General features: G+C 37.4%; 1 protein-coding gene across 5 annotated transcripts in view; it reads left to right on the forward strand.

The window, feature by feature from the left end:
- Window positions 1-4376: 4376 nt before the first annotated feature.
- LOC145999752 (uncharacterized) overlaps window positions 4377-22281 on the forward strand; it is an 84987-nt gene continuing 67082 nt past the window's right edge. For 4 of the 5 annotated variants that reach the window (XM_083137040.1, XM_083137039.1, XM_083137041.1 and 1 more), the window contains exons 1-3: window positions 4377-4536; window positions 15859-15942; window positions 16505-16549. In XM_083137040.1, coding sequence (XP_082993166.1) covers window positions 15879-15942; window positions 16505-16549 — 109 coding nt within the window. In that variant the 5' untranslated portion in view covers window positions 4377-4536; window positions 15859-15878. The remainder of the gene's footprint in view (window positions 4537-15858; window positions 15943-16504; window positions 16550-22281) is intronic. The other variant, XM_083137043.1, reaches the window with a different exon arrangement.

Raw genomic sequence — 22281 nt, forward strand, 5'->3', positions numbered from 1 at the left:
CCTATGTGTGAATGCAACGACCCCAAGTTATGTCGTAGCAAAATATTTAATGGGGAAAAAAAAAAGGTAAAGTGCTCCCCTGTGCTTAGCACCATGCTATAAAAGCGTATAGAGGGTGTGGGATTTATTGTGTCTTTGTTTAATTTATGTACATGTTCGTTTGACTCAATGTTATTCGATCATTGTATATAACACGGGCCTGTATGGTCAAAGAAGATTTCTAGTGTTATCACTCGTTTAGGTATGATAATTTTCTGTGCTAGTTTGGCAAATCTGTAAAAGTAAGAGGGTTGGTAATGATGGGAAATGAGAGGACATCCTTCTTGGTTATCAAGAAAAGAAAGATTACATTAATGTAAGTCTAAGTTTATGTTATTACAAACCTTTTTGTGAGTAATCTTGTGACTATTTCCTATTTCTAATCTCTTGAAAATAGCAGAGCTGAAATTTAATTGAAAGATTTGCCTCTGCAAGCCTTGTCTGGAGCAGACAAGCGAAAAGATGTAGTGACACGAGAAGACTCCACCAATGAACACGCAAGAAGAACAGGATTGCATTAAGGGGGAGGAGGGCGGGAAGTCACTGCAGTTACCAGCCTTCGAGCAGCGTGTAGTTCTTTGCTAGATTCCCCCTGTTTCTCTTAACACTATGCATCGCCTTTGGTTTACACTCTGTCATAAGCAGGAATTTGGGGGAGGGCGCTGAGCTTGTGAACTTGGATGGTGCATAACAGTGGCGCAGGAACATTTTTCACATGGGAGGTACAAAATTCGTCCTGTATATACAGGGTTTTCGTAAATGATTGTCAGGGTTTACTCATTGTTGTAATCAATCTGGGTGAATGACACGGTGAACACAAATGCACGATATTGTTGAGAAACTCAACAAGTTTTGTTCCTTATTTGTTTCATAGACCTCTTGTTTCCCGATTCTGCCGCTAGGCGGCAGTTATCCAAAATGGCAGATATTACTAGTAAGAAGGCATTCTGTGTCCTTGAATATCACGCAACGAGGTCCGTTACAGTTGTGCAACGACATTTTCGTGCGCAATATCGGAAAGATGCACCGTCAGACAATTCGATTAGAAGGTGGTATGCACAGTTCAAAGAAAAAGGTTGCATTTGCAAAGGCAAAAGCAGTGGTCGACTATCAGTGTCAGAACATGATGTGGAGCGAGTTCGTGAAACCTATCTATGGAGCCCAAAGAAATCGATTCCTGCTGGATCCAAGGAAATAAACATTAAGAAGACATTATTATGGAGTGTTCTACGAAAACGGCTAAACATGAAACCATACTGCCTAAGTCTGCATCAAAAGCTAACATGTAACGACCATTGTTAAGTGGAAAAGTAAACACACACTATGTGCATGTATGGGGAACGGAAAATCCTCATCAGTTTCTTGAGTTGGTTCGGGACTCGCCTAAAGTGAATGTTTTTTGTGCTACGGCCATGGTATGGTGTTCCAGTTTAATTCAATTAAGTTTACCGCACCATAGCTACATACAAAAATGCAATTTATGGTGACTGTGGACAATGACGTCCATAGGGCCCAAACCCACTCAATACATTGCTCTTTTTTTTTTTTTCAGCCCACCCAATGTTCTTGAAAAATTGGCGCCCCTGGCTGTCTCCTATTTTTCAGACCTGCTATTTCACAAGTACCAAATAATAAAACTGGGCTGTGTTTCTGACATATATTGGGTCGTTTCATTGTTGAATCCTGTTCTAGAGCTTTTGAGAACTGTAGTGTTTTCTTAGGTCTACTAGAAATGAGTCAATATTGACTCGGAGGTTCACGTTTGAGTGATTGGTAAAACATTATGGTGGAAATTGCTATATTTTAAGACTACAAGTACTGAATAGGCGTGTATATTCTAGGCTATCGCCGAAGCCCAGATTAAATACAGAAAATAATCGACTATCAAATGGGACTGATGCTTCACTCTCAAACAACGACCGCGGGAAAAAATGATAGTATAAAACCCACGACTCCTGTACACCGTACTCCCATGAGGAGAGGAGGGGGAGAGTGGACCATGCTTCCTTATGGCCCGAGCTGAACGGAAGAAAAGGCTGCACAGTGATGTTTCGTCCAAGGTTTGTTTTCCTTGTGCTCGCTCTATACATGGGGATGGACTCCTTTCCTTTAAAACTACCACCAGGCTTCAGTGGTTAAATTGTTCCCCGACCAGCACCTGGAGGCGGTCGGTGACGTATTTGTAGTGGCTTCTTAGACAGGGAACTCTTCGTTTTACAACGGCGGTAAAACCTTACAGCGATGCCAATGCGCTAACCAGCATGGGATTTTCCAAGGTAAGGGAAATTTTGAAACTAAACTAATATTACAGGAACGGGGAAAAGAGTGGCTGGCATGTGATAGGGAATTTGTCCTCTAGGCCAAAACAACACTGTCCCATGGAACACATGCAGAACTCACAGGCCACTGACCTTCAACCAACCATGCTTTACGATGTTTGCAACCCCTTTGCTGCTTTGATTATGATTCGCTGGGGTAGACTGACTGGCCGGAGATGACAAAGGGCATTTTGTGGGTGGAAATTGTGTTGAAGGAAGTTTAAGAAAATTAGGTTTCTTACTGTGTGTATTGAGTGAGTAAATTACGTATATATTTTTTGAATGATCTGTGCTGCATCGTGTAGTGAACGAAAATGAATGACATAATTAACGAACTATTGTCGAAACAATTTACTCTGCTTTTGCATGAGAATAAACTTCAAATCGTGAAGATATTCAGGCCTCTGGCATCGCAAAGAAGAGAAGAATGGATTTGATTTGTTATTTTAGCATTGCTCTTCTGCCACTTTAGTTAATCGTGACGATACAATGAAATTCATGAAGGGTCATTCACAAAGAATACCCATGCCCATGCCTGGATTTGAGCCCGGGACCCCTGGCGTCATAGTGCGCTGTGCTAATAACCATTTTACAACAGAGGTTGGCTAGAGAAGAATGTAGTTCCTGTCCAAATTAAATATTCAAGGTAAGAAGTTTATTATACGCGTAAATTTTATTCTCGCACGTAGGTCTACATAAATATTTCACAATATGGGCCTCTATATTTTATAAATAACCATGAAATATTTGAAATGTTTTCCTTATTGTTTTTATATTAATGAAACTGATATTTTTATAATTATTAGTAAATTGTAATGTATGTATTTTAATCGCAACGTCACATCACCTTGAAATCCAAGAAATTGAACAAAAAAGAGCCCCCCATTTGAATATTATGATAAAAAGAGATAGCCCAGGTTTTAAACCCACTGGTACTGAAAGTTCTATCATTGTACTTTACATGCAAACCCAAAATCCTTCAGTTCTAAGAGCAATGCAAGAAATTGACGTGGCTACTCTTGAAACATTGAAAAAGATTGATTCACCGTGTAGGATGGTAGTTCAGAAGTTAGAGTAAAACTGCATATTCGGAAGCATTTTTTTTTTTCAATCTTTGGTGCACAATATGAATAGCCGGTTTGAAGACTTAGGTTTAGTTTTCGCATTTAGTCCTATTAAATGCACTCATGACATGTAGGTGATTAAGAACATGTGTTTTATGATGGCATGTCAGATGAATTTTAATGTAAGCGAAAGTATATTATCATATCTACAAAGAAAATCCAAAACACTTTCCACCTCACTCAAGGATTATGTGAATGCAATTGAAATTGTACAGCTGAATGTGAACGTGGGTTATGTGCTATGAATCTAACCTTTACTGAACAGAGTAAGATTAAATATTTGCTTGGATCATGGAATGCATCGATGTAAATTAATTTTGGTGATTCCCCATTGTTGGTGTTTCATGTTCATGAGATGCGAGTTCCAATTACCATTTTAAACCTTAGTTTTAAAAGTTATTCAAACATAAAAATGATTATCGGGGGCAATTTTTTTCCGACTTCATTACTACCTCATTTGAATTTTTTATTTTCTAAAAATTTCGGGGCCTGTAGCCCCTTCAGCCCCCTTCTGCTTACGCCAGTGGGTTGACACGCTCACCCTTTCCCACGCTCCGAAATTTCCGCCCCTCTTTGCCAAGACAATCATTTTTTTTTCTGGATCACCACTGATTAGGGATATTTTATGTGTGGATAAAAACTTTGCTAATACTGCCAACACTGAATAGGTAACACGAGTATGTAATTCTAATTGAACTGAGACCCATATATAAATTTTAAAAAAATATTTAGCTATTATTATTTTCTCACGCGGTATGAAAGAATGATGTATACTTTTGAATTTTGTTTAATACACTTATATATATATAAAAAAATCCTCCAACTACCTTAAACTGTCGTTGACTACCAGAAGAGCCGAGTTTTCCAATGGTTAGGGAAACCCGCACAAGTGTTTTGTGTCGGGCTTCTTTTGGCTTGTTGATAAGTGCTATATATAAAAAAGATTGCTTTTACTTGAAATAGAAACTGCGAAATGTTCGTGCTGTTTTGTTATAATTGTACATGTACACACTAAAGGATTTGGTACTTCTTATCCCCTTTTATGTGCCACTGATGTAAGTATTATATCTAGGTGTAGCTGAACATTGATGTGTGTACAACGCCAGGGGGAAAATTGCCGTTCGGTGGGAATCGTTTTATTCCTTTTATATTTGGTAGACAAATGAGGTAGTGGTAGAAATAAGAACAGCAATTCATTATACAACTGCATGGTTGTTTTTGTTTTTGTTTTCAGGATAGGGTATAAGCTGTGAGAATTTCAGCGTATTTTTCATTCAGTCACTAATTAAGAGCGGCATCTTAATCTGCGACTGTGCAAGGAGGGAACTTTTTCGGTAAAATACATGGTTTAAATGTACATTTTGCTCCTCTTAATGCCGATTCGATGTGTAAAATGTGGGTAACAGTTTCATACATCGGAGACGCATTTCTTCAATTTTACACAAGAAACTACTTACGGAATTGAGTTTCTCCAAGCTGTACAACGTTCGTCGAGGTATTTTCTTTAATCGTGGAATAAATTTGACCGGGAAATCATGTATTTTTCAAGAGAAATATCTCACCGACGCACAAATGCCATTGCTTTCGGCTAGACTCTAGTTTACGTCCTTCTTGCCCGTTTACAAAACCGGGTACTTGTTTACTATCCTTCGGACACATTTATTTATTTTTACAGAAGAAACTACTTACCGTTATAAGTTCCTGTAGCATTGTCTACATCCTATCCCAAATTATGTCACCAATCATATCTTATTATTTTAATTATTCAACAAATTCAACTTGCTTGCAAAAGAAACATTGACATACAATTCAGTTATGTCAAAGCACATGATATTAATGTAGGAAATGATAGAGTGGACATATACGCTAAACAGGCCAGAGATTTACAACTCATAAGTTTCAATAGGTTAATGTATACTGATTTATTACCACGAGTAAAAATCAAACTTATGGAACAATGGAATGAATGGTGCAAAGATCAATTCAAGTTTGTGGGCAACACATATAGATGGATTGCAGAATTTAAATCTAAAGTCCCTTGGTTCAATTCATACACACTCCCACGGCAAGTCATAGTTTTTATTAATAGATTAAGAACAGGACACGTACGTACACCAGCACATTTAGCAAAAATAAAAATTAAAACTCAAGAAAATTGTAAATGTGGCAATAATAATCCTGATGCTCAACATTTAATTCTAGAATGTCCAATCTATTCAGTACAACAAATCATACTCTACAAAGGTTTTCAACGTTTAAAAATTCCATTTCCAATATCACTATCATCCATTTTAACAGATTTATCCCCTTCATTAATATGGATGCTGTATGCATATTCTCGAAAATGTAGACTTGAAATATAAAGTGATTTTTAAGAAACAGCAAAATGGACAAAAAAAAGTGAATTATTTATAATAATTGTTATATATTTGTGATTCCGATTAATTTGTTAATTTGTGAGACTAACTGCCAACTTTAGAAGAAAACATTAAAATAAATTAAAAAAAAAAACAATAACGATGTCCAAAGTCGACAAGATAATGCTGACAGGGACAAAAAAAAGAAGAAGAAGAAGAAGTAGCATTGTCTAACATCGGGAAGGTGTTTTGTGTGATGTGGGAATGTTTCATAGCTGAAATTCATGTTGTTCGTTGAAAATTAATTCTCCGACGGAGAATAGCTAGCCTCACGAACTATTGGCGCGTGGATAGGTTGGGAAACATAGTTAAAATTTGGTGTCGTGTTAGTATCAGAGGGGTAACACTTTACTATACCTGAGACAGATTTCTTCAAATTTACAGGAGAAAGTACTTACGCAAATCATTTTCTGTAGCGTTGTTTATGTTCGGGAATGTAATTTTGATTCATTTTAATGCGAATGCATGTGGTTTTGTACGAAAATCTATTTCCGACGTGCTATTGCTGCTGCTGCCATTTGCTTCCTGCATGAGAGCACAATACGCTCTCATATTGTCCGTATATGCTAAATTGAACGAAAGGAGTGCTAATGGAACCAAACCTAACAGGCCTAACCTAACCTAGTAAGCATACCTCGTCCCCGTGATGGTTTGTGGGGCTATCGTGAATTTTTGGGCTAACGTCAATGGTTTTTCTGGCTCAAGGAACGATCAACGGTAAGCTATCGCCATGTTGTGTGTGGAAATAAACAAGAACAGTAAGTACTCGTAAATGTACATTACTTTCCTAACAAATTCAATTATTTCACCTAAATAAGTGTTCCGGAATGCAGAATAGTACGTTAGCAATGTAAAAAAGTGCGAAAGAAATGATTCCCAGGTGTCTCAGGTATAGTAAAGTAGTACCAGTATCAGGATCTAGAAATTGGAAATAATTGCGAACCATTGGCGCTAGCTCCACGAACCATTGGCGCTTGGTTAGGTTAGTTCATCTCAGGCAAGCGCAAAGGCCTATCAGAAAGACGTACTGGTAATGTGAAAAATTGCAATTAATTTCATCAAAACAATGTTGATACACCTTCAGGAATGTTCCGCGAAGCAGATACGTAAGAACGAATGTCAAAAATTGACATTTATTGGTCGTTGCTAATTCGGCGGCAAATCTTGACTCATGTTGTCTGTCGTCAGCTGATATGCAGTATCGTCAGCTGATGTGCAGTGTTTCCAAACTTATGAACCGATAAATGCTTCACAAACTATTCACAAAAGGTTTTTAAGCGAAAATTGAGGCTAGACTCTACGTCCTTATCTGCATGGTGATTGCTTCTTTGCGTTCGCGGTGCGCGATCGTGGTGCGGCACCCGGCATCTCTTCGGGTAAGTACCTTATTCTTTTTACACTTTCTGTTCACGATAGCCCCACTAACCATTCACGGGGGTCGAGGTATGCCTTCGAGGTTAGGTTAGGCCTGTTAGGTTAGGTTCCATTAGCACTCATTTCACCCCTAAATATGTGCTTCATCATCTAAAAAAATCCTCAGTACGTTCAATTACGCATATCCGGACAACATCGGTTTTTCTCGATTCACTCCTTCAGGAAATATTTCCTCGCTTTGGGATTTACGTTGTTGAATTCCTTATAAAATAAGCTTTCCAACGATATATGACACGTATTCCTTAGGAAAGGATGTAAACTACAGTCTTACCTTAAATTGGAAAAAAAAAATGCTCACACGTCATCTTGTAAAACTACCGCGTGGTTGCTACACTGACAGGGGGTTACAGGATCGAACGCACGGAACATTTGATTCACGTAGTCGACGGTAATGGCGGCACGAGCTATCGTACAATGGAGATGCATGAATGACGAAAAATACCTTACTTACAGGCCAAATAAGATGCACGATTCGAAAAAACAATTTCCCCGGCTTCAGAAAGTCCTCAAGAACGCAATTCCGTAAGTACTTTCTCGTCTTTTCTCCTGTAAATTTTAAGAAATCCGTCTCCGGCTTATACTATCGTTACCGTTGATGTGTATTAAGCTTATGCCGACATGCATTTATTTTTGTATGGACGACAAGTAATATTTCTGCCCATTGTGAAGTTGGAAGAATACCGAAGGGTGTTCCAATATGAACTGGTACTGGTAATATGTCACATGACGTAAGTATGAAGGGGTATTGCATTCCTTAATGTTTTCATTGTTAGGTTAGGCAGGTCAGGTTTACACCTGTTAAAATTGTTTCTGTAAATAGTTCCCAACACCAGATCATGTATAATTTCTGGTTTTTAACAATTTCTGCTATTCTCACTACCTGGTGACAGTAGTAGTTGTGCCAATTTTTAATATAAATTAACTCCTTAGCAGTAAATGAATGGTACTATTATAGTATGGGGGTGACACCTATAAATCATATATTTGACACTTTTTTTTACATTGCTAACGTATTATTTTGGAATTCAGAACATTTCCTAAGGTGAGATAATGTATTTCTAACTAAGATAATGTCTATTTCTAACATTTACGAGTACTTACTGTTACTTCGATTCTGTATGGCGGGCGATAGCGTACTGGTTCAGGGCGTGTTGTGTGAGTGTTTTGTCGATTTATGCAGTGTTGCAACCTCGTTCAATGGAAAATACCTACTTTCATGCCTGGATTTGAAATTATGCTAATACCTCGCAAACCATTGATGTTAACCTCACAAACCATTGACGTTAGCCCCAAAAACCATTGACGTTAGCCCCAAAAACCATTTTCCGTAAGGTTAGGTTAAGTTAGGTTAGGCAAGCATAGTTAAAAAAAAAAAAAATTCTCGACATGTCATGTTCTAGTGAAAACACGGCAAGGTTGAAACACTGACTACGGGGTTACATCATCTAACATACTAAACATTGTGCTCTCGTGCAGAAAGCAAATGGCGCAGCAGAAACAGCATGTTGGACAGAGATTTTTGCAGAAAACAACATGTATTCACATTAAAATGGATCAAAACTACATTCACGAACTTCCACAATGCTACAGAAAATGATTTCCGTAAGTACTTTCTCCTGTAAATTTGAAGAAATCCATCACCCCTATATTATAATGTTACTGTGGCTATTTTCTCCCATCAAAAGTAATTACCTGAGTCACACCTTAAAATTGTCTTTAAACTATTTTTTTTATATTCATTTAGAGTGTTGTTGAACTTACTGCTAAGAATTTAATTTAAATTAACAGTGGGTGCAACTACTATTGTCACCAGGCAGTGAGAATAGCAGAAAGTGATGAAGACCAGAAATTATATGATCAGGCGAAGGGAAGTATTTACAGAAGTAATTTTAATGCTAACATCCCTCAAGGTAACCTGCCTAACCTAACAACGAAAACATACCCCCTTTCACACTTATGTCATGTGACATATTAGCAGCACCAGTCCACCTTATGGTATGTATCCAACTCCATGGTATGCAGAAAAAAAGTACTAGTCTCCTGCACGAAAACAAATGCACGCTAACGTAAGCTTCATGCACTTCAACGACTAAAGAATACACACATCTGTGTGTGTATTGGGACAGGCCAGGTTGTAGATCATGCACATGCAGTGTTTAAAATTTGGTGAAAACAGCTGGAAACCTGAATAGAGTCACTCTTAAATAATTCACAATACCTTTATATAAAAGTGGTGAATTAGCATCTCTAAATAATTATCGACCTATACCACAAGTAACTGTATTTTCTAAGATAACAGACCACTGTATAAAAAAACAAATATGTAACTACCTTGAAAGTAATAAGCTAATATGTGACAGTCGGTTTGGCTTCAGGCCAAGTCAATCAACAATAAAGGCTGTTGAAAGTCTGGTTAATGAAATAGTAACTAGCTTTGAAGCTCGTGAAATAACATGCTACGCTGGTTGACTTGAGTAAAGCATGTGACACAGTATCCCATGAATTTCTGGTAATCAAACTACAGGACTATGGTATTAAGGGTAATGAATCGGCTCTGCTCAAATCGTATCTCGCAAAATAAGCACCAACCGGTAAACGTCAAAGAACAACAATCTGACTTGCTTGAAGTCAGTCTTAAGTGGTGTTCCCCAGAGATCAGTTCTAGGACCTTTACTGTTTCTAATATATATGAATGACCTCCCCAGCCATGTAAAACCATCCTCTATGCAGGCAACACAACTTTCATTATTGCTGGAGATCTCAATATAGTACAAAGTCAGAATAATGAAATAATAAGGATATCTACTAAATGATTATATGAAAATAAACTTGTACTTAATAGTAATAAAACTCAAACCGTGTATTTTTTCTTAAATAAAATAGGTGAAAATATAAATAAAAAGTTATCTGTCAAATTTCTAGGTATTCATCTTGATTCCAAACTAACATGCATTGTTCACACGAAACAACTATATAGTAAATTATGTCATGTAATATTCCTAATCCATAAACTGAAATCATGTGTAAGTGAGAGCCAGATTATTGATGCATAGTGTGCTTTTTTTCCCATATACAGTATGGTACAATACTGTGGGGACACTCAACTGGAGTTTCTACGGTATTAAATGGCAGAAGAAAGCAATCAGGTGTATCAAAGGTCTAACAAACATGACAACATGTAAACCTATTTTCAAAGAACTTAAGATCATCACAGTTCCCTCATTATATATTTATTCTGTATTATCATTCATAAAATAAAATATATCTCTGTTCACAATACGTAATGCAGTACATTATTAAAATACTAGAAGAAGATATTGACTGTGAATTTCTTAGACTATGCAAATCCCAAAATAGCTATAGAAATACTGGTATGAAATTGTACAACAAACTACCTCAGGAGTTAAGATCACCGACTCTAAATAGTTTTCGTAAATGCATAAAGGAATGGCTAATCAATAATTGTATTTATAGCATAGAAGTACACTATGTTGTCATTCGTCACCGGACACCCCTCAAAAAGTGCTCAGGATCGTCTGTACACGTCATACAACCTATAAAAGGCATTGCCGGTTGAGAATACACTCATACCAGCTACAGCAGTCAATATGGACGTGAACTGAGTGAGGCGGAAAGAGGGATGATCATTGGAGCCCACAGGTTTGGGCATTCGACCCGTGATATTTCCAACAAATTTCAGATACCCCGGTCGACAGTGAGTGATGTTATCGTGAAGTGCAAGTGAGAGGGGGTCATGACATGCCGACCCAGACCCAGTAAACCGAAAATATTAACAGATTGAGACTGTCGATGCTTGAAACGTGTGGTGAAGTCAAACCGGAAGGCGTTGTTACAGATGGTGGCACAGGAGTTTCGATCGGCTTCTACTAGTGCTGCAAGTGATCGTACTGTCTGCCGGGAGATGGTTGCACTTGGTTTTCATGGTCGCTCAGCAGTTCACAAGCTGCATATCACAGCCTGCAATGCGACCAGTCGGTTACAGTGGTGCAAGGAACGCCGCAATTGGACTCTCAAACAATGGAAATCCATCGTATGTAGTGATGAATCGCGCTACCAAATGTGACGGTCCAATGGACGTGTGTGGGTGTGACGTATGCCCGGTAAACACTGTTTACAGGACTGTAACATACCCACAGTGAAATTCATTGGAGGTGGCATCATGGTGTGGTCCTGCTTTTCGTGGTATGGTCTTGGTCCTCGTGTTTTAGTTCGGGGAAACATGAATGCCGATGCGTACCAACAAGTTATGGACAATTCTGTGCTACTGACATTGTGTGAACAATTCGGTATTGGCCCATACCTGTTTCAGCATGACAATGCTCCATGTCATACGGCAGGCATTATCAACACGTGATTCGAGGACATGGGTGTCCAGGAACTTGATTGGCCAGCCCAAAGTCCAGATATCAAGCCCATTGAACACCTTTAGGACGAGTTGGAGCACCGCTTGAGAGCCAGGCCATGCCGCCTAAAAAACACCACTGAGTTTTTTACCGCTTTGCAGGAGGAATGGGGCAAGATTCCCGTCGACACTTATCGCAAATTGGTGGAAAGTCTTCCTCGAAGGGTTGCGGACATCATTGCGGCGAACGGTGGCCCTACACGATAATGATGTGTTGCTGCTACTGGATTAACATACTGGTATGGGGTGTCCGGTGACGAATGACAACATAGTGTATTTTAAAATATAGTTTGTAATATAACCTAACTCACTGTACAATGTATATTATTAAGCTATGGTGTAAATTTATTTTGTAATAACAATGTGTTCTGTATTATACTATATTATATTTGTATGACACTGTCTATTGCAACTTGAGGTTGTTTAATGACCATAAAGCATTCGATTCTATTCAAGAAACAAATTTCAAAGAATATCTACCCATCAACCAGGACCCCTTAGCTGGTCACATCTACACTTGTTAATTTTGGTGCTTGACTGGATGTACTCCCTCGAGAATTGCGTCAATTTTTTGAATTGATTAATTTTGGTGTTTAAAGAACATAAGGTATGTGTAAGGGTGCGGAAACTACAAATAGTCGAGATATTTGGTCCCGAAGTATGACCCACATAATGAAAATGCATCCTATCTTGGAGTACTTCACTGTTTCCTATTCATAGAAAAACTCGTTGCAAAAAGGCATGTGCAAATGATAACACCACCAAACCTAGCACTCCTAACCTAACTAAAATGTCAGAAATTGCTGTTAGCATGAAATCTAACATTCCTAAATTAACAACTTATGAATCGGTAGTTAAATTCAGTGTGGTGTTGTTTTGGCTGCATGTTGTAGCACCATTGGCCTGAGGAAACAATCTGTGGCCCAAGTTCTTTTTTTTTCTATTGCGATTTCATCATGCTACGAATGCAATTTTAACATGGTTCGATTTTGATTTACTTCTGTTAACACATACTGCGGAGTTTTAGCGATTGCTGAAGATCTTGTTCGATATATGCTTTCGTAGTTACGTTAGGCAGGCCAGGTTTGGTTCTCTTAGCATTAAAATAAAGTCCCTAAATACATTCTACTAAGGTTTTGATTTACTTCTACATTAATTCCCACTAGTCTATGATACTTACAGTTGCTTGTTAACAGAAAATACATTGTCCATGGAAAGCTTTCATGCTTGCGTATGGTAATTTTTAAGCTTTACTTTTCAACATAAGTAACTATTTTTCGAAATCCAAACGGTGCTCATTATTTTAAGGAAGGTTCAAATTTTGTGTGATAATGATTGCCAAAATTCCACGATTATTAGTCTTCCTGCTAGGGAATTTGAAAAAAAATCAAAACAATCGGAACCATTACCCAATCTGTTTTAATTTACTTTGAAGCACCAAGGCTGATTTTCCATGTGTAGGCCCAATGCCAAGCATTTTTTCAGCAGGCTTCCACCCACTACACTCCGGACTGCATTTTGCAGACTAACGAGGCTCTGGCATCTGGACCTATGACCAGTATAATCCTTGTAGGGCTGTGTTTGGTGTTGTCCTGTGTTTTGTTCTTATGTGTGCTGAGTGCCTCTTTACAGCCTTAGCTTTGATTCAAAGTAAGAATATTTTAGTCTTGTGACATTACAGTTGTGTTTTATTAGTAAGTTACACCCGACCCGTGTTCCTGTACTAAGAGAGAGAAAATAATCACGCATGGTGGCAACACTGCCTGGAATGTTTTCTTCACACACCAGAAGCAGCCGTGCTTCAGCTGGTTTAGTATTCGAGTAGTCACAGTGTGAGTATGGCGTGTCATATTGAGGTGGCGTCTAACATTGAGGTGAGCTCCGTCGTCCGATTTTTGTGGGTGCAATGGCATAATCGGAGTGAAATTCATCGCCAAATTGTCGAGGTGTATGGTGAGAATGCGATATCATGCCCCATGATCGTAAAATGGTGCCAGATGTTTGAAGAGGGAAGATCGAATGTGAACAATGAACCGTGTGAACTGTGAACACTATTGACAGCGCGGAGCATGTGAATGCAATCATCCTTGCCAACTGCCACATTAAAATTAAGAGAGACTGCAAGTGAACTGAACATACCCTACGATAGTGTGTCTATGCTGATTCATGTCCAGTTGGGTGTATGGTAAACTGTGCTCTCACTGGGTGCCACAATTGTTAACCAAGAGCACAAAAGTCAACTCAATTGAAATTGGACGGAATTTTCACACACAAGAAATCAAAAACTGTTCTCACGATTTGAAATGTGCTTGGAATACCTTGGTGACTATATCGAAAAAAAGTTAAATGTTCATACATTTTTGTCCAATAATTATTTTCTTTCTAATGTGTTTTTTATTTATACAAGGGGGTGTAACTTACTTTTTGATTCACCCTAGTATTTTAGTTATGGTAAGGGGCTGCACCCCATATAATGTGACTGGCACAAAATAGCCTAAGTGCTGATGCACCCGAAATTTCAAATTCAATCAATCCATCAATTTTTTCAGCAGGGAAAAGGTTTTTAATACAAATTGATATCTTGGTATCTAGAGAAGCTAAAGTTACAGATTTTTATTAGTTTTTTCAGTACATGTAAGGCTAGAAGCCTATTGTCGAAAAAAATCCAATTTTTATTTTGAAAATTGAAGAAGAATACGAAAATGTTTTAAAAAATACCGGAATTTGAATTCCATTGGGCCCCCACATATGCCTAGATGCTACATGCCTGATATTTGTTCCATTCTCATGGCTAGAAAATGTACACTTGCAAATATAACCAGAATTAAATTAAACTTTACTAATTACTAATAGGATAATCTAAGAATCATGTAGCGCTCAAAACATGTATCTCCGAACATTACTTGAGTCGCAGCATGTTTCAAAAGCTGAAAATTGTAAATATGACACATATGCCAACTCCCAGTGTTAGAAACTACACACGTTTGTCACATCTGACGTTAAAGGGTCAAGGTAAGTGGGGAGAAGGGCAGTTTGTATCAAACACTTTGGAATATCAGCTGCAACGACTACTGTGGTTTGCAGGAAGAAGAATGAGGTAGGTATGTAAGAGGCTTGCTGTAAATTCTTTTAAAGTGGAAAGTCTGTAAGGCAGTGGTTCCCGCAGTGTGGGCCACAGGACACCGCAAAATGTTCCAATATATTCATTGAAATGACACTTATTCCAAATATGTGTTTATTTTTTAACTTAAGGCAAGCAGCCTAACCACACTAACTGAACGTTGCAAGTGTTTGATAGGCCTAAATTCTGACTTGGAGACTGCACAAAAATCTTGAAATACTAAGGGTGCCATGAACTGAAAAAGTTGGGAAACCTCTGCTGTAAGGTATTAATTTGGCACACTACAATATTTTATTATTCAGTTTGTTAAAGTAATGGTCAATTCACTTGATGTGCCAAGTTGTAATTGGTGCCCATGGAGCATACCATGTTTACAAAGTGGATATGGTTCACTTGACCCTCTGTACCCGCTTGAGAAAGTGATATATTTTGCATGATTTATGAATATTACATTGTTTATGAACATATATTTTGCATGATTTATGGATATTACATTGTTTATGAACATTTTCAGTTGTTTTTCGCTCATGGAAATGTGTTGTTATGAAATAAAGTAAGTCTTCGTTTCCTTAATATTTTATCTTACCATAAAGCTGAACAGCCTCATGGCTTAGTGCAGGTGAATATAGCACTCAACATGATATTCCACAACAGCAGCTATAATCTTATGTCGTTAGGTTTGAAGCTGATAACACTTTCCGACATGTTCTTTCACTATTTTAAGCGTGCAATCTGTTTATACTAATAGAAAGCAGAGAAAGTACTCCAAGATGGCAGGTTTTTACTTATGTGGGCCATACTTTGGGATCAAATATCTCCGTTATTTATGTTTTCTGCACTCTGAATCCAATTTCATATGTAAAAACATGGGAATATGTGCATTAAAAAAAATCAATATTATTCTCGAGGAGGTACAGTGGGTCAACAGCCCATTCCCTACTATTTTTCATTACTTAACTCATGTTTCATTTTTTTCCTACAGTAAACTGAAAGCAAGTCACCATGGCTCTGCCACCTAACTACAAGCAAGTTGCAGCCTCTTCACCTGCTGCCCCCACAGGAAATCGTGAGTATATGTGGATCAGCAGGGGGTACTAAATCAATACTCAGTGTGAAAGCATCGAGTAACGTTACTTCAATGTGCCTTTGTAAACAGATAAAAAGTGCATCAATGCATATTACACTGTTTGAGAATGTTTGTCTTGCCATGCAAACTATTTTCCATTACAGTTTGCATTATTTTTCTTTGATTTTTAAATATTGTCGTTTCCAAAATTGTTTAATAGTTGTCTATTAGATGCCTTTTGCATGATTTTTTTTGTAATGTTTTGATGCTGCTAACTCAAGTGGCATATTAACATTTCCTTTGGCTTACTAGTGCACAAGTTTTTTAAAAAATGTAATGCATGTGATTATTATTATTATTTTTTTTTTTTTAGAATTATTTCCCTAGATCTTTTTGTAAACTTGACCATCCTTTCTAATGATATATATACGTTTCTAGTGTTTACTAAAACAACAATTGTTGTGCTTGCTCTTAAATGTTATAAACCTTTCTTTTGCTTCATATACAAAATCTCTGTAGAATGTTTTTGTTATGAATTGCTTTTTTTGTATTTCTTGTATAGATATGCTGTCTGCTGGTGCCCCTTTGACATTCAACATTTTAAAAGGTAAGAAAGGGGAGTTAATTCGTGTCAACTTTTTATAATGATAGTTTTTCATGAGCTATTTATTCACACTCCTTGAGGATATTTTCTTTTCTGATGCAACTAAAGTACATATATTGATGTTCATCTATTCAGACATACTTATTTATGCCATATATATGCAGTTACATTTCAATAACATTTCACACTATGATTTGGCCAAGTTGCTGGTAAAGTAAATAGTACAGTCACACATGTTGAAATAAACTGATCTGGGGCACATTAAGTATCTGAGCGATGCTCGCTGCGCAAGGTTTTCGCTCGTTGAGCAGACAGATCATATACTTGACGATGGTTGCTCACTACTCATTGATCAAAACATCAGTGCCATTGTCTGTGATTGCGCTTTGCAAATCTAATATTATAAAAATTATTGCTTCTCAAAACAATGATGGCTACTAATGAATGAGAACAACATCAAACATTTTTCACCGAACGTTATTTGAAATTTTCGTTTTTACGCACTTGCTTGACTTAGCAAAACTACAGTGCATGCAACACTTTCATTTTAATACAAAAAAGTGGAAAGTTATATTACCTTCTGTTACTTGAACTTCCTCTGTAATTACATTAATTACGCCATATTGCAAGCCGTTAATCACAAAATACTTCTTCATTAGCTGCCATCTCACGAGATTGAAACACAAAATGATATATTCTGTGCCTTAAATCTGTGGCGAGCAAGATTCAAGCTCGCTCAGGGAGCACTTGCTGAGCAAAGCTTATTTGGCCGTCAAGTAGCTGAGCGATCACGTTGCTCGCTGACTCAAATACTTGATGTGTCCCAGATCAGTTTATTTCAACATGTCACTGTAATGTAAAATTATAATGGCATTCCGAAAGCTTTGTTACTAAATTTGAAGCAATACAATTTAAAATTGGCCAAATCATTGTGATATTGACATCCAACACAATAGGATGAAGGGCTGAGGGCACAGTTCACTTTAAGGCTCATATCAGGAAAGTGTGGGGGTGTTACCCCCACACCCCCTATACACCTTCATGGCATGGTGCTAAGCACAGGGGAGCACTTTACCTTTATCAGGAAAGCTGCAACTGTCGTATCATCTGTTAGTCTTGATAATTTACCTTTAGCGGATGGTTCGTTTCGAATGAAACCACCCAAATTATGGCATTCCGGACAGCTGATTTCTGCCTAAATTACCTAAATCACTTCTATGTTACAGTAATTCACACATCATATCTTGAAAACTGCACTTGGAATTCCAGTTCTGCCTTTTTTGTTCATTGCTTTACCTCCCAACATTGTTTCCATTGAAATTCCGGAAATAGTTTCCATGAACTGGCAACACTGCTGCTCTTATACATTGTTATTATATTTTCCACAAGACATATCAGCCTGTTTTTAACGAAACTTTGCACGGTTGTAGGAGTGTTCCAAAGCTACATACAGCATCGTCGCCTTGCAATCAAGGGGTCTGAGGTTTGATACCCGGTGGAGGCACATAGTGGTTCGGATTCCACTTTAAACTGTAGGTCCAGTCCCGATTAGCCTTACTGTGCATAAAGTGGACTTAAAACACTAAATCAACCAACCAATCAATGCTACATACTACTTTTTTTAAAAAATTCCATTTTCTTCTTCCTTTAACACTGATTATTGGGAGGCAGAATGTTTAAATTTCACATCTGCTAAAAGCCCTGTGATTCCAAAGAAAAGCAAAACTGTTTTCATCTCGTTACAATTTTCTTTGTACAATGCGGAAATTTTGAAAATAACGTGCTTAAGAAGTTCCTGCCCGGAGAGGCTTACACACGGGAGAGACTTTCGTCCTCTAAACTGTGCAAGGTTCAAAGAAACCGTTTCATTAAGTGTGTAATTTCTGAAGCACAAGCCTCCTCAGGATATGTAATGGGGTTCGTTTATCATCCATTCATTCAGATCCCAGACTTCACCAGTGGAGTGGTTAGCACAGCATGTTTACATGCCAGGGGCACTGGATTTGAATCCCAACCTGGACATTGGTATTCTTTGTGACTGTGGCTATGTCAATATTCTGCCTCACCTTTTGAATAAAATCTCGGTATTCATTCTCAGAAACCTGATACTAGCTTACTCAAATACAAAATTTTTTAAATTGGATCATCTGCCCACCTATTTGATGCTTGTTTTCTTATTGCTAGAAAGCGAAGGTTGACATTTTGTTGTTGTGCCCCTTACTGTCACAACTATTGATTGTTGCAGCTCAAATTCCCCATGAAATGTCAGTGTCATGGAGGATGGATTGACTTAAAAAATCACACTCCGTTTAATTTGAGGATTTTTTTACTTTTTCTTACTGTATCAAAGGTGCAGTTGGCATGTTTCCATGTCCATTTTCTGCATATCTGTTGTGTGTTGTGCCTGAGCTCTGAGGAATTTTGTTTAGAAGGAATGAGATACAATTAGAGGCATTTTGTTTCTATCATAGATTTGTATACCTGGTGGAGGCACATAGTGGTTCGGATCCCACTTTAAACTGTAGGTCCAGTCTCAATTAGTAGGGGCATGCATATTTCGTTTATAAAAAAATAATTGAAAAAACACATTGTAATGTTAATTTTTCATGTTAGAAAGGTGTGAGATGCATTTTGTGACCCATGTTTTTTTCACAAAATAATGCAAAATGACCTGCAAGAAGCGAAATTAACTCTTAAACAAGAAATTCAGGTTTTATTCACGGATGCGACACCTTCTGAGGTTATGCAATTCCCGGAAAAGTTATTAATTCTGCCGTTAATATTGGAGAAGCAAAAATGGACTCCTTTACACAGAAATAAACGTAATACTCTGATAACTACATAAATGTGCTATTAAAAGTGAAATTTTAATTCTGTGGAATAAGTAGTTTTTAAATCAAATTTAAGATTATATTCACAATTTTAAAACCAATATGTCTTTTTACATACAGTAGAGCGTCGATTATCCGAAGTAATTGGGGGACATGGGTGTTCGGAAAACTGGTTTTTTCGGATAATCGAACTGTACATGTTTATTTGCCAAAAAGAAGTACTGTACAGTAAATTTATTCATAAAAACAGGCATCTCTTTAAGTATGTATTACAAAGTAACGTACAAAGGCAACTTTAGTAGGAATATATAGTATGTGGTACAGTTTATTAAACAAAAATATGTACATATTACATACGCATTTTGCATGAACAATACACACAGTACACAAAATTAACGTTTAAAAAAATCCTTTATTTTGGTCTGTCTAAGCAAGCCTACACTCTTACGAGCAGCTAAGTCACGTACTTTTTTCATTACAGATATCTGAAAGTGAGCGAGTACACAGTTCGGTTAAGCGGTCGTTCGGTTGACCGACGTTCGGATAATCGACGCTCTACTGTACCACTTTTCATCCACTTTTTCACCGCTATAACACCGATATTTTATTTTATTTACCGCTTTTGAACCTGAAATTGACTCCGTTCTTGTGCCGAAATTTTGCTTTTTTATTTACCAAAAATATGTGCCTCTACCAATTAGCCTTACTGTGCCTAAAGTAGACTTTGAAACACAGACTCAATCAATCAATCATTGAGTTGTAAAGTAGCAAAGTGATAATTTTAGCAAAGGTATCAACGTATTTTGAAGAGCCACTGTGTTATAGTCAGTAGGGCATCGACTGCCACACAGGAATTCTTTATTTTGAATTTTAAAATTGAAAGGGACTCATGTTTGGAATGGAATTTTTTTTTTATTCCCAATGTTCGAGACGGGAACAATTTGAAATTTCCTGACCCAGTTGGAAAAGTTTTGGGACAATTTTCCCACAATGTGGAAATCTCGAATTCTACATGCCATTTTCCCTCAAACGATTGCCTTTTTTTCCATTTCTGGAATGAAAGCTAACAACTTCCAAGAATATATCGAGAATTTAAACTTTTTTTTTTAGACATGACTATTTGGTATTTCAGAAAGTTGGAGTCAGGATGCTAATTGTTTTTACATCTGCCAGTTACTGACATTTCTGGATCCCGCACACCCCTAACATAAATATGAACTTATTGTCGCCTTGTAATCTAGTCCTGGGTTCGATACCTGGTGGAGGCACAGTGGTTCAGATATCACTTTAAACTGCAGGTCCAGCCTTTCTGTGCATAAAGTGTACTTAAAAAACCAAGCAACAAGAACGTAAACTTCCATTTAGGTACCAAGTAATGAAGTGGAATTACTTTAATGTTTTCTCGAACTCTTAGACGTTGACACATTAACTTCCTACATAGAATGTGCTTTCTCGTTTGCATGAGCTTTGTTGTAATTGATTTTGTGTTGTAGTTGATGCATTAATGGACTGAGAAGTAGCCTAGAAGTTGTTGTAAGTTGAGTAAACGTTGCATTTCTTCCTGCTGGATCTAACATAATATTTTGCTGTACTTTCAGTTGTAAAAAATATATTGAGCATCTTGTAGTTTTTACTTGTATACATTTGTTCTCTTTACATTGTAAAATGTAACATTTGATTTTGTAATGTTTTTAATCGCAGCTGAGCTGATACTTATTGAGACCCTTACTTCATGTAATTCTGAGTAAAATGTTAAATTTTATTCATATTGCACCAATATTGTGTGGTAGATCCTCTCCAATGAATTACAGTGTAGTGATAACATTTATGTTTGGATGATCACCACTTGGAGTTCTGGTGAAGAATTCAGAACACACCCAGTCAATAACCCAAGCAACACTCGTGAATGCCTCAACTGATAACTATTTTAATATACAGGGTGTTGGTATGTAACAGTTACAGAATTTCGTAGCATGTAGAGGACATCACTGCATTTCTTGGTAAAAATTTGGTGGTTAATTGTTAAGGTATTATTCAAACCTTAGTACTTTGTGGAGAAAAGAATACTATGAACTGCAGCAAACTACGTTTTATTACAGAAGACTGAAAACCAAGAACAGAATATAACATGTATGAAAAATTTCCATGAACATATTTGAGTATAAGAATTTTTGGAACCAATTATTTAAACATTAAGGCCTCACTTCATGCAAAACAATCAAATACAATAAGGTGTTTGGTTAGCATCATACAACCCGTAAATGTGTTTCAAGGCAAACAAACATGATAGAAAATGCCATTTTCAGGTGATCGTAGTCATCAGATCAACACCTCAGGAAGCAAAATATTGCAAACGGGTCAGGTTAGTTTGGCACATACTTCCAATGTTTCAATGCCATACATTGTTCTCATCATCAGAGAATATTAATTTGAGACCAATTCTCATCGCCTCCTTGATGGTGCAGTAGTGCTGTCATCGCCTGGTAATCAAGGCGTCCCAGGTTTGATACCCTGTATAGGCCTAGTGGTTCAGGTGCCACTTTTAACTGTAGTTCCAGTCCCAGTTAGCATTTCTTTGCATAAAGTGGATTTAAAACGAGAGAAAAAGGAGGGTGGAGCTTATACAGTAGTGCACAATGGGATTGGTACACTTGCTTCTGATATTTCAGTGGTGTGTTTTTCACTGTGGGTTTTGAGCTTTTACAGTAAAGTGAGTTCCAGACATGAAGTCCATGTTGGTGTTTTCTTCTGTCCAGGTGACCTCCTCGACAGCATAGTGGTAACGTAGTTGCCTTTTTAATTAAGGGATCTTGTGTTCAATATCTGCTGGAGACACATAGTGGTTCGAATCCCACTTTATACTGTAGGCCCAGTTTTGATTACCCTTTCTGTGTATAAAGTAAA

Source organism: Lepisma saccharinum, chromosome 15 (assembly GCF_977018435.1).
Source record: "Lepisma saccharinum chromosome 15, izLepSacc3.1, whole genome shotgun sequence".
NCBI classification, from domain to species: Eukaryota; Metazoa; Arthropoda; class Insecta; order Zygentoma; family Lepismatidae; genus Lepisma; species Lepisma saccharinum.